The sequence below is a fragment of the Anabrus simplex genome, chromosome 1, assembly GCF_040414725.1.
Source record: "Anabrus simplex isolate iqAnaSimp1 chromosome 1, ASM4041472v1, whole genome shotgun sequence".
Lineage (NCBI taxonomy): Eukaryota > Metazoa > Arthropoda > Insecta > Orthoptera > Tettigoniidae > Anabrus > Anabrus simplex.
The window spans coordinates 738,041,404-738,053,591 of NC_090265.1; the positions used below are offsets into that span (position 1 = coordinate 738,041,404).

General features: G+C 38.7%; 1 protein-coding gene across 5 annotated transcripts in view; it reads right to left on the reverse strand.

Annotated features, from left to right (window-relative positions):
* Window positions 1-12,188, reverse strand: part of MED23 (mediator complex subunit 23) — a 507,528-nt gene that overhangs the window by 479,528 nt on the left and 15,812 nt on the right. For 4 of the 5 annotated variants that reach the window (XR_010858539.2, XM_067136121.2, XM_067136122.2 and 1 more), the window contains exon 2: window positions 4,153-4,397. Coding sequence is in view for 4 of the 5 variants with exons in the window: in XM_067136121.2 (XP_066992222.1) it covers window positions 4,153-4,397 (245 nt within the window). In the remaining variant the exon portion in view is untranslated. Of the gene's footprint in view, window positions 1-4,152; window positions 4,398-7,071; window positions 7,203-12,188 lie in introns of those variants that run through there. The other variant, XM_067136123.2, reaches the window with a different exon arrangement.

The window sequence follows — 12,188 nt, forward strand, 5'->3', positions numbered from 1 at the left end:
TGTATATTACCAGTGAATTGTTACAAGTTTTACAAGTGACGACATATCTATAAACATACTACGTCATAGCATGAATCAGCTGTTTATCTTCGTATTCCATTCGTTGAATTAGGTTATGCTTGCCTCATTTATCGAAATATTGTATTTTAAGGTAACTTATGCAGCAAAGATTCAGAGAACTAATATTCCTGTGAACTTCTTAATGCTTCGATGTTATTTTCAGTTTATTTCTTTGATGATAGGAAATTACTCTGTTATCATCACCCATTCTGTTCTTCCGCGATCCTCGCATATGTTCCACGATAGTCTGACATACCTTGGTCTGTCATTTAGGCATCAGATGCCGCTAATAACGATATTCAGCCGCCAAACTTAATTGTAGGATGCTAAATGCTTAATTGTTACGAAATTGCAAACTCTGCATGAATTGTTAAAATGATGTCAAGAGAAACGAAGTTATTCATTTTGAAGGAAATAGAAAGAAGGAAAGATATTGGTTTCGGTGCATTCAGCGAGAGTCTGAAAAAACAAGACAAAATATATGATTAGAAGGAAATATTTCACTTGGGAAAAGCTCATGGAGCTTTTGAGGGGAAAAGTTGGACGTATGTCCTTCTTGGAACATGTTTGGTCAGTATTTTCAGGCCAACAAACAATTTGAGGAAATTTTATATCATTTATTGCAGCTACCAAAGATTTTGCCATCCCATGCATATCTGCAATTATATTGTACTGACCACTATTTCCTAGCCAATGTAATGTTGTTAGTAACTGTTGCTTAGCAGAGAGAGATTTATTTCTGTTCATAGAATGTTTTAACCTATTCCCAATATCTATCAAAAGTTCTTCCACGTGTATTGTGCTTAACCTAAAACGTTCATTGTATTCAAATGCAGCGTTAAACTGGAAATTTATTCTTTCCCTGTACAGATGGTAGTTTTCATTTTCATCATCACTATCACTACTGCTAGACCACATATTTATGAAAATATATCTGAAATAAACATACTTAAATAGCACTAGTACATTTATACATTATTGTCTTTTCACTGGTAGAGAATACATCTCAATTCACTAGTAAGTTACAAGTACTAGTACTTTCGTGAAACACACCCATAAAAATTCACTGGTAATTTGTAAGTATGGAGTAGTAAAGTACAACTGTAGAAAATTCTTTTGTGGAACAGAAACTCTGGTATTTGTACTAGTTACTAGAGAATTTACTTGTAATGTACAAGACTATACTTTTGTGGAATAGGCCCTGCAGGAGTTCTTTTACGTGCCAGTAAATCTACTGACACGAGGCTGACGTATCTGAGCACCTTCAAATAATTCATAGTCGAAAAGTGTGACCAGAAAACAACGTTTAATAACCCACTGGTCTGAAATATGAGGCTTCGGCTTACATTCGTTTTACAAAGAGTCTGTGTAATCTGCAAATAATGCTCGGATACTTTTTTATATTCGTTGTCTGGTGTTTTACACACTGTTATTTATATCCTCATCTTCAGAAATCGTAAATAGCCTATATTTTTCACTGTACCTGTACATACATGACATAAGATGCAAGTTTGCCGGAAAAAGACAATAAAATATCAAGTGTTTATATACAGTATCCCTATTCGATAGTTCTGATTCGTGTATTCAATAGTTTTTCTTGCTTAACACATTCTCTTTCCTTGTCCCCTGCAGAAATGTCCTAACGAGATTTTACTGAATAAACTAACCTCTACAAACAATTATTGCAGTCGTACTTCTCTTCGAAATTCACGATAAACTGGACTATGGAAGAAAATTTACCCTGAGAGATAATCGAGCAGTCAGAGAATTTTTATTTACATCGTTGCTGGACGCAGTAAGGGCGCAATGTATGTATGTTTAGTCCTCAGCCCGAAGGCTGGTTGGATCCTCAACAGTTCCGCCATCAGCTGTCATAGATGGCCTAGGCATCATTGAAGAGGCGTACTAGGGAAATGAGGAGTGAGGTAGTTTCCCGTTGCTTTTCTCACTGGCTAAAATTACAGGACTTGCCTGAAATGAAAGAGGTACCATTACACAGTCTGCTCACACACATAAATGACATTAAGCTTTCAAGTAACAAAATAGAGGATGTGGAAAATTTAGTGTTGGAAAAAGAAAAGGAATTATACACAAAATAGTTACATTCTGATGTAAATGTTTATAAAATCATAGTGTGGACGATAGTGGCTTTAATAATTTTTCTGACATGCTGTAAATGCTGTTCATGTTTTTCGGGAATATTTAAGAAAAAGCATTGGGATCACGCCACTGATCGTTGCACGAAAATTTGTTTTAAGCAGAAAATTATCAATGAGAATAGGGTTAAAGAAAAGTTATCAGATGATGACCTAGTAATCCATTTTGAGAGACCAAGATTATCGGGGTAGTTGCCCTAGTATACGAGAATCAGAGAAGCTAGTTTAATTGAGATTGAAGATAGGGCATCAGTGCAAACACCCCGTAGCCTGAAATATAAAGAGAGGGGTAGAGTCTAAGGTAGTAATGCAGCACAGGGGGGAAAATCCAAATCCAAGAAAGGTATGAGAGAGCAGACGTGTCTAACAGAAGTGTTTGCATCAAAAGGTGGTGTCGTGAACAGGAGTGAGCGAAAGGACTCGAAAGGGATTCAAATCCGCGACCTCCAGGGTATAAAACCTATGATATAAAGAGTAGCAGGTATATGAACACATGTAAATATGAAGGGAAATTAAGGAGAGTCTGTATAATTCATAACTAATAATAATAATAATAATAATAATAATAATAATAATAATAATAATAATAATAATAATAATAATAATAATAATGGAAATGATAGAAAGAATATTTTAAAGACTAGAATATCTTATGTGGAGTCAGAACTTGTAAGCAGATTTGGCCGTGAAGCAATATTACGAAAGATAATTGTGTAAGCGAGTGTGTAGTTCTGGTGGAAATGTACGATGTCACGTGTAAGAGACACAGGGAGAACTTCCAAACTGTTCAAGAATGTCAAGAGTAATTTCAATGTGACTGGAGTATTTCATGTGAAGGAACCAATCAAAGAACAGTGATACTGTGACGTGTACAAGTGACAGGGCGTTGCTCAGTAGATTGTTCTAGAAAGAACAGAAGAAAGTATATAAACTGATGTCTTGTAAACAACAGGGCTTTTGACCCTGAACTTCTTCCATGTGTCAGCCGGAGGCTCTGTCGGTGTGCGAAATGATAGATGTCCAAGGGAGGCCTATTATGGGTGCTGGTAGAGTTTAGTAGAAACGCAAGTGTGTCAGCTAAAAAGTATTAACAAGTCAGGGAATTAAGAGGCTCTCGGACTAAGTGTGAACAGTCACAGAGTTTTCCACGCCAGTAGTCAACTAGGTGTTGGAATCTAATCAATATAAACCAGCAATTATTCTTGATTGGGGAAGTTCCGCCTCACCGCCGAAGTTACGGGTTCCAGGCACATCAGCGCAGAAGAAAGAAGAGCGAAGATCCACCACAAGGAGATCGACTTCGTCTCGTAGTTAAGTATTCATCCAGTGAATATACGTTCTTGTATTACAATATAGAGACTTGAAGGAGTTACAGAAAGATCTGAAGGTTGAAGAGAGATATAAAAGTTATATGGTGTCAGAAATGTATATATGTTACTGTGTACATCTGTGTAAATTCAACGGTCTTAGAATATAAGTGAAATTATCTTTGCTAATCTAATTATACACTCCCGAGTCCCTAACCTGCCTTGATTTCCAGATCACGACAATGTAATCGCTGGAGTGCATAAATACAATAACAGGAAAAAAACGCATGCTAAATCGCTCGTAATAATGAATGCGTCAGTGATAGGGTTCTTGCTGTAACCGAAGGATAATGCACAGTTTAATATAGGAATTTTCAAGGGACAGAAAAAAAGCTGTCTTTACAACACAGTTCTCGCTATATGCCGTACTTGCTATAGCGGACTTCTACTGTATTTGTGTTTTTTCAGTGTTTATCCTTTATTAAGTTTTGCCAATTTTGTGTGACTGAATGACTAAAGATGACCTATTTTAAGAGTCAAAACTAGTCCCAAGATCGTTTTAATGAAAGTATAGATTATATTTATCATTAAATGTTGTATATGTAAAACCTATTCTGTTGTTTACTGACCTTGCAGGGAGAATGTTGTCTGAAACAAGCTTCTCAAGTAGCGACAACAAAAGTACAAGTCGACTGTGATTGGTCATGTTAGCAGCCATGAGTAAGTACTGCTTGACTCCAGCCTCCTGCTGTTCGACTACCAGCCCTGTCAAAGCAGTCTGCAGTTCCTGTTGGAAGGACTGGATCTTCTCAGCCTCATGGTCAGGACGGTGAACGAGGTAGCAGCTAAATGCTTCCTCAATGCCCTCAACGCGCTGCAACAAAGACGTAAACCAATATGAATCCTTATTACAGCCAACACTCGATAATTCATACTAAAGAGGGCGGAAGTCTGTCCGTGTTACGGAAAGTCTGTCATGAAAGGGAAGGGAAATAAAGTTGTACCTAAGGAATGAAAATGAACACTGTACTTTATCAGTAGTAATATTATACAGAACTTACGATTAAACAACTACATTACACACACTTCTGCGACTAACGCTCATAGTACAATTTACAAACTTCATCACATAGTAATCCACGATCTTCATATCCGTATTGACGAACTACACAATCAGAAATAGGAAAGGACTTCCACCTATCAATACTTATTTATTGCACTTATTATGCTACAGTACCGGTTTCGACACCCGACATAGGGCCATCTTCAGCTGAACAATACATTCACATATAGATCATGAAGCTATGATTAAGATTACATTGTCTGGGGAATGCCACATGATAAATATTTGGTCACGTCCAAATGAGGCATGTCAAAACGGGAACTGGCGTGTATGTCACTATGTGTGACAATGCAATTATATGTCTATAATGATATGCTTTAGGTCTTAAAATTAGTTTACAAAACACTATCTACTCTTAAAACTAACTTATAAGTATATAAGATAAAAACAATATATATAGGAACACTTCATGCACATGAACGTTCGTGTCTTGCGTGTTGTTCAGTTCATCGGTTGACTTCTGTGTTCAAGTCTTATTTACACAGTTGTACACTTGGTTGATGTTTTTAAAAAACATAAATTAAGCATTTAAAACTACACACAATAGTACTAATATCATACACAACGTCAGGACAATCAACAGCAACAATAAATACAACCACTCAAGAGGTATACCGTATTAAATGCAATAACTGTGAGACAAGCTACATCGGACTATTTAATATAATATGTTTTTATAGTAATATAATTTAACATGTTTTTATATTATTTTCACTTGTAAAGTGATGTGTATTGATTGGGTGGACCATAAACCTAACATTATTTCTTAACGCTCATAGTCTCGATCAGTCCCACAGTTACTCTTGCTGCTGCTATCACAGTCCTCAATTCACAGCCCACGCACGACAGTCTCATGGTTCAGTATTACATACACTGTCTACTCACTCCTTAAAGCCTACTTCATTCACAGTCTCACGGTTCAGTATTACATACACTATCTACTCACTCCTTAAAACCTACTTCATTCAATGTGCCATGCCGATACCCAGTCGATCTTTCTAACTCTGATCCAAACACAACGTTCACTTATAGCAACTGGACCAAGACTCCACCACAGTGACAGACAGAATGATTCCATTCCACGGACAGAAAACTCACAGGAACTGACACATAGACTGCCTCATCCTTTACTCAGGCTGAACCTCAACTCGAGCTGTCGCTGTCCACACCAGCACTCACTCGCAATGACTGAACCAGCTAAATGATTGAGCTCTACCATACTGAACTGAATTTCCTCACAGCCAGGCAGGCCTCATCTGGATGCTTCGAGAAAGGAAACACCTCCAGATTCCTCTCGAAAGCAAATACTCTGCGCATACCATCCAGATCCTTCTCATAACACTGGAGGCCTCCATTGAGGTAGCAGGGCAATGAAGATAGTGAATTGCGGAAGTGCTAGCCAATGCACGGCAAGCTCTCTCCTGATTGGTCTGCTGTGCAGCGAGTAACGGGGCCAAAATGCAGCTGTGTCTCTCACAGCCAGCCCAAATTGCTCCTCCCCAGGACTTACAATTGATTGGCGGAACCCACCACAATAATTAAAATTTTATTTTCAAAAATGTTGTCCAAATAATTCAAAGCATTGACTATGTATACTTAGAGGTTACATAAGTCTGATTAATGTTATAGCACATACAAATATCACCTATGAATTACTTTGTATATAGTTTAGGACACTTAATACACAAAAAACAGACCTAATACACATGTAAATATATTATATATGTACCAATTCCTGCCCAAAAAACGTTTCTGTACAAGACTGGTTTCTTAGGGTACGAACATGCCGAGTGGATTACTCCTCGCTCAGCGCTCATCACTCCTTTCTCTTCACACAGGAAGCTGGGAGATGCAAAACAAACCCATACATTTCAATAGTAGCATTCATGCCGGCACTTCACTCATCCCTCTTCTCTCCACTCCTCCCTCAAGAATCAAATTAAGTTTGATTTTGGAGCGATGTGCTTCTTGAGCGCTGTTCTGTGATTGCTTGGTTCAAGGCCAAGGCCGTCTACTCATAATATTAATAGCCCAGAAGTCTGATACGTACTCCATTTGCATCTTTGTATAGCTCCATGCTCCGTAAAACATGAGTGATTTAAAGAAGAAACTTATTGAATTGGTTAGGGACAGTACTCCAATATGGGACAAAAGAATAAAAATCATCACAACCATTATGTGCTGAAGAATTTATGGATTAATATTGGAAAGGAGATGGGGGTATCAGGTAAGATGACATTTAATTTCTTACTGAATAAATTTAATTCATTTAATGCAATAATAAGACCAAATACACCGGATGCGGTGGTCAAGGCGGGAACGCCACGGACTCACATTTTGAAGGTCCCGAGGCCCACCAATCTAAGTAAGTTTTTTTGTTTCATGCAAAGTCGAATGGCTCGATTATAATCTATTTTCCATGTACCTTAAACTTTCTGTGCGTAGTCTGTGTGTGTTTGCGGTGTCTTTAGAAGGTGAGCTCTGCGTTCGGCTGATCCCTCACTAGGATAAATCTGCGCACTGCCCATGTCTAGTGTGATAACAGAATAATTCTTCCTCCCCTCCGAGCAGTGGTGCGTAAATCCTAAATAGGAGGAGGTTAAATAGTATACAATGAAAGAGAAACACGTCACAAAAATATTTTTAAAATAGCCTTCTAATTTAGCAATAGCAATTACAATTAATAATTTGACTACAATGTGCTAAATACAAAATTCATCATAAAGGAACAATATAGAAACTGAATGTATTCAAATGTTCTTTGAGGGATTTAATGATCTACCGCGGGCAGGCAGAGCTGTCCTGTCCTCAATAAGAGAAAGATCAGAGATAGTGTTATGTAGAATGCAAATGGCTTTTATTATATCATCAGTAAATGATTCACAGGTTTCAATAGTAGTACTAAGATCTCTCCATTTAGAATATATAATACCAAATGCACATTCAACCATCTTCCGAGCTCTTGACAGAACCTTGTTAAAGTTATCCTCCTTTGCACTTAAAAGTTTTTCCGGAAAATGGTTTCATAAGGTTTTCTTTTAAGGGATAGGCTTCATCAGCAATGATTACAAACGGGACAGATACATCACTGTTGGGTAATACTGAATCAGGCGGAATATTTAGTTTATTGTTCTCCAACAGTTGGCCCAAAGCAGACGCCTTGAAGGTTCCTCCATCACTCTGCTGCCCATAGCCACCTATATCAACTGCAGTAAATCTGTAATGATCGTCTGCTAATGCTTGCAGAATGATTGAAAAATAATGTTTGTAATTAAAATACATTGAGCCGGATTGTGCTGGACATTTAATGCGGACATGTTTGCCGTCCAAAGACCCAATGCAATTTGGAAAACCCCACACAGTCTCGAACCCCTCTGCAATCCGCTTGAAGTCTTCCATAGTTGGAGTTTTCATATGCTCTGGCTGCAAGACAATCCACAGGCACTGGCAAACCTCTCTTACAATCTGGGATACTGTAGAACTTCCCATTCGAAAACTAAAAGCCAGGCTTCTGAAACTTGTCCCCATTGCCAGAAACCTGCAAATGAAATACCTATAAAGTGTTTTACATAATGTCAGTCCAAGTATAAATGTATGCCTTTCTTAAGGAGAAATAGTTTCAAAATTATACTTAGGGCCTAGTTTTTAAAAGGCAAATAAAACCGATTACATTACACGGCTTTTATTTCTTTGATTTTTAACATTTGTAGGTAGTCTGTAACTTTGAAGTGATATACATTTATTTTCATGAACAAGTGACTTAGCAAGCAAACAATGGAAACTACTGAGGCAGGAGTTTAGTAGGAAGCTGAGGAAACCAACGAGTGGTGACACTGGTCCAGAAGAAGCACCACATTCTTGGCCCTATTTTGATAGTTTGCTTTTCCTAAAAGATCAGTTTACTCCACGAGACAGTGAAAGCAATCTAATAACCTCCCTGGCACAAGAAGCTGATCATGTAGGTGAAACAGCAAGTCAAAATATTGATGTTGACGATTCTACATATGAGGAAGAGGATCCTTCCAACGAGGAAGTGAACTCACAATCACCATATTCTGAGGCTGTTATAGACCCTGCGAGCAGCAAAAGTGACCACTGTTCAAAATCCTCGATACCCAATCCAAATATTTCCGAAGAATCAGCCACAAGTACCCGTAAGGAAGCAACAACATTGGCTGCTGGACCTATCTTCTAAAGATCTCCCAGCAAATATACAAACTGTACGAAGCAATCCCCTCAACAGCTCTTTTAAGAACCAATTGACTCAAAAGCTTGGACATGGTATTAAAATTTGCCAACTGAATATTGAAGGTATCAGTAGATCTAAGTGTGACGTTTTGTCAAAATTGCTGCGTAATAATGACATTGATCTGGTACTCATTCAAGAAACACATGCTGCTACAGAAGGTGAGCAAAGCGAGAGAGGGAAGATTTATGGTTATAGAATTATTGGTGCTACCTTTGACAATGTATATATTGCTACATATGCCCGTAACAACTTGGAGCAGGTTGAATTCATATCATTTAGTACAATTAATAATATTCATACTGTAACAATAAAACTGCAAGATGTAACCATCGTAAATATCTACAAACCTCCAGCCATCTGCTGGCCAACCCCAGCTCTTCCAGATGCACGTCATCCAACAATCTATGCTGGCGACTTCAACAGCCATCATGAAACTTGGAAATATGCAAGAAACAATGATTGCGGCATAGCTTTAGTAGAATGGTCAGAAGACCAAAATGTACATCTTATATTTGATGCAAAAGACAAAGGCACATTTAGATCTGCTGCTTGGAAGCGAGAGTCCAACCCAGACCTCTGTTTCGTCACATGTGACTCTGTTGGCAACCCTCTACCCATGATGAGAGAAGTTTTGGGGGACTTCCCAAATAGTCAACACAGACCAATCTTCCTTGAGATGGGCATCTCTGTTCCCTTAATTCGCTTTTTCCCACGCCCACGCTGGAACTTTAAAAAGGCAAACTGGACGAAATTCTCTGAAGAGCTGGACAAATGCATCAGATGGATTCCGGCAACCAGCGATAATTATCAAAGATTTGTAGGGCTTGTGAAATCTGTAGCCAAAAAGCACATCCCAAGAGGCTACAGGAAAGAATACGTTCCTGGATGGAGTGAACAGAGCGATGCCCTATACAAAGATTTTCTTGAAACAGGTGCCCATACGAATGGTGAGGAGCAATTACAGAGTCTGGATGAAAATTGTAGACAGAAATGGACAGAAACAGTTAGTAACTTAGATTTCTCTCAGTCCAGTAGAGAAGCCTGGAGCCTATTGAGAAAACTTGGAGGAAGCTCAACAGGAGTTAGAGAGAAGTCAACTATCTCACCAAACAAAATAGCCTCCCATATTGTTTTAACTTCAAGGGTTACTAAAGATAAAAAACATAATAAAACGGTGGAAAAGAACCTAAGGATGCTTAAACGTACCTCTCCAACCTCTTCCGAGTACTCTGAAGCCTTCACGGTTGATGAGGTTGATACAGCATTAAAGGAGATGAAAGTTGGAAAGGCACCAGGTTTTGATGGAATATATCATAAATATGGGACGGAATGCGAGAAGGTGGTTGACGTGCTTCTTTACCAATATACTTCAGACAGGTATTCTTCCTAAGGAGTTTAAGAAGACCAAAATCGTTGCCATATTGAAACCTGGCAAACCAAAAGATATATCACAAAGCTACAGACCAATCGCTCTCCTCAGTGTTGCTATAAACTACTTGAATGATTACTATACAACAGAATTAGCATTGTAATTAATCAACATATTCCTATTGACCAAGCTGGTTTTGGGCAGAATCGTAGCTGTTGTGACCAAGTCCTTGCACTCACAACATGCACTGAAGCATGTTTTCAGCAACAGTTGAAAATCTCTGCTGTTTTTCTGGATCTTTCTGCTGCTTATGACACGGTTTGGAGAGAAGGGCTGCTGTATAAACTTCTTCAGGTATTACCATGCAAAACCACAGTACAATTAATTGGAAACATGCTTAATAATAGACTCTTTCAGGTTGTTCTAGGGAATAGGACTAGCAAGCTGAGAAGATTGAACAATCCTCAAGGATCAGTCTTGGCTCCTCTCCTGTTCAATCTGTATGTATCAGATTTGCCACCAACGAAACCTAGAAAATTTTGCTATGCTGATGATATAGCTTTAGCTACAAGTCATAGTAACCTGAAAGAAACGGAGAACATTTTAACTGATGACCTTTCCATTCTTAGTAACTATTTTCGGAAATGGAGGCCCAAACCAAACACCAGCAAAACTGAGGTGTCCTGCTTTCATCTAAATAGCAAAAATGGCAAACTGTAGTCTCCAAGTGTCTTTGAACGGTAAGGTCCTCAGACACAATAATTACCCAAAGTACTTAGGTATAACATTAGATCGGACACTCTCCTTCAGGCAACATCTAGTAAATACAGCAGCAAAGATTAGGAGTCGTTACAACATTCTGCAGAAGTTGTGTGGTACAACCTGGAGTGCTTCTGCATCTACCTTGAGATGTTCTGCCCTTGGTTTAGTTTTCTCTGCGGCAGAATATTGTGCTCCTGTGTAGATCAACAGCTGCCATGTGAAACTTGTGGACACTCAAGTCAACAACACAATGAGGATTATTTCAGGAGTAATATGATCAACTCCTACCCACTGGCTTCCTGTCTTGAGCAACATCATGCCTCCTTCATTCTGTAGAGCACAAGCACTGTTGAGAGAATACTCCAAGATAAATGAGAACCCTGACTTGCCCATCCACTCCAATATTCCTGACCTTCAGACGAACCGGTTGAAATCTAGACATCCGCCAGTTAAGTTCACTCAGAAGCTCACAGAAGACAATATCAACCCCTATGCCCAGTGGAAGGAAGATTGGATCTCAAAAACAGGTGAACATCTCTGGCCTTTCTTCCCATCTAATTCGAGGTCTGATCTCCCAAGAAGAACTTGGACCATCCTTAATAGGATTCGATGTGGTCGTGGTGTCTGTGCTACGTCCCTGTATAAATGGGGAAAGATACAATCCCCCGAGTGTGACTGTGGTGCTCCTTTTCAAACCACTGAACACATTGTGAAGGAGTGTAGCAGAAGACCCTACCCTGGAGATTGGTTTGATTTTCTAGAGGCCAATACAGAGGCTCTAGAATTGATAACATCTTTGGACATTAAAATATAATGTACTTGCTTTCTTGTACATATATATGCCATACGATAAACAAATAAATAAATAAATAAATAAATAACCCATACCAAACAGGCTACAGGAGAAGAATCAGCCCGCAGATTGCATTGGGACAATCTCTGTTATCAATCGGATGAGAGACTGGAATTAAGAAAAAGGCAGTCTTCTGTGGACTCCAATGACGATGACATTGGATTTTTCAACTCGATTATGCCATTTGTCAAGAAACTTGATTCACAGAAATAGATGGTATTCTGAATGCAAGTACAAAAATGCCTGTACGACTTGTCGTTTTGCCAAAATCAGCCCCCTGAAGCACATTCAAATATTTGTCAATTTGTT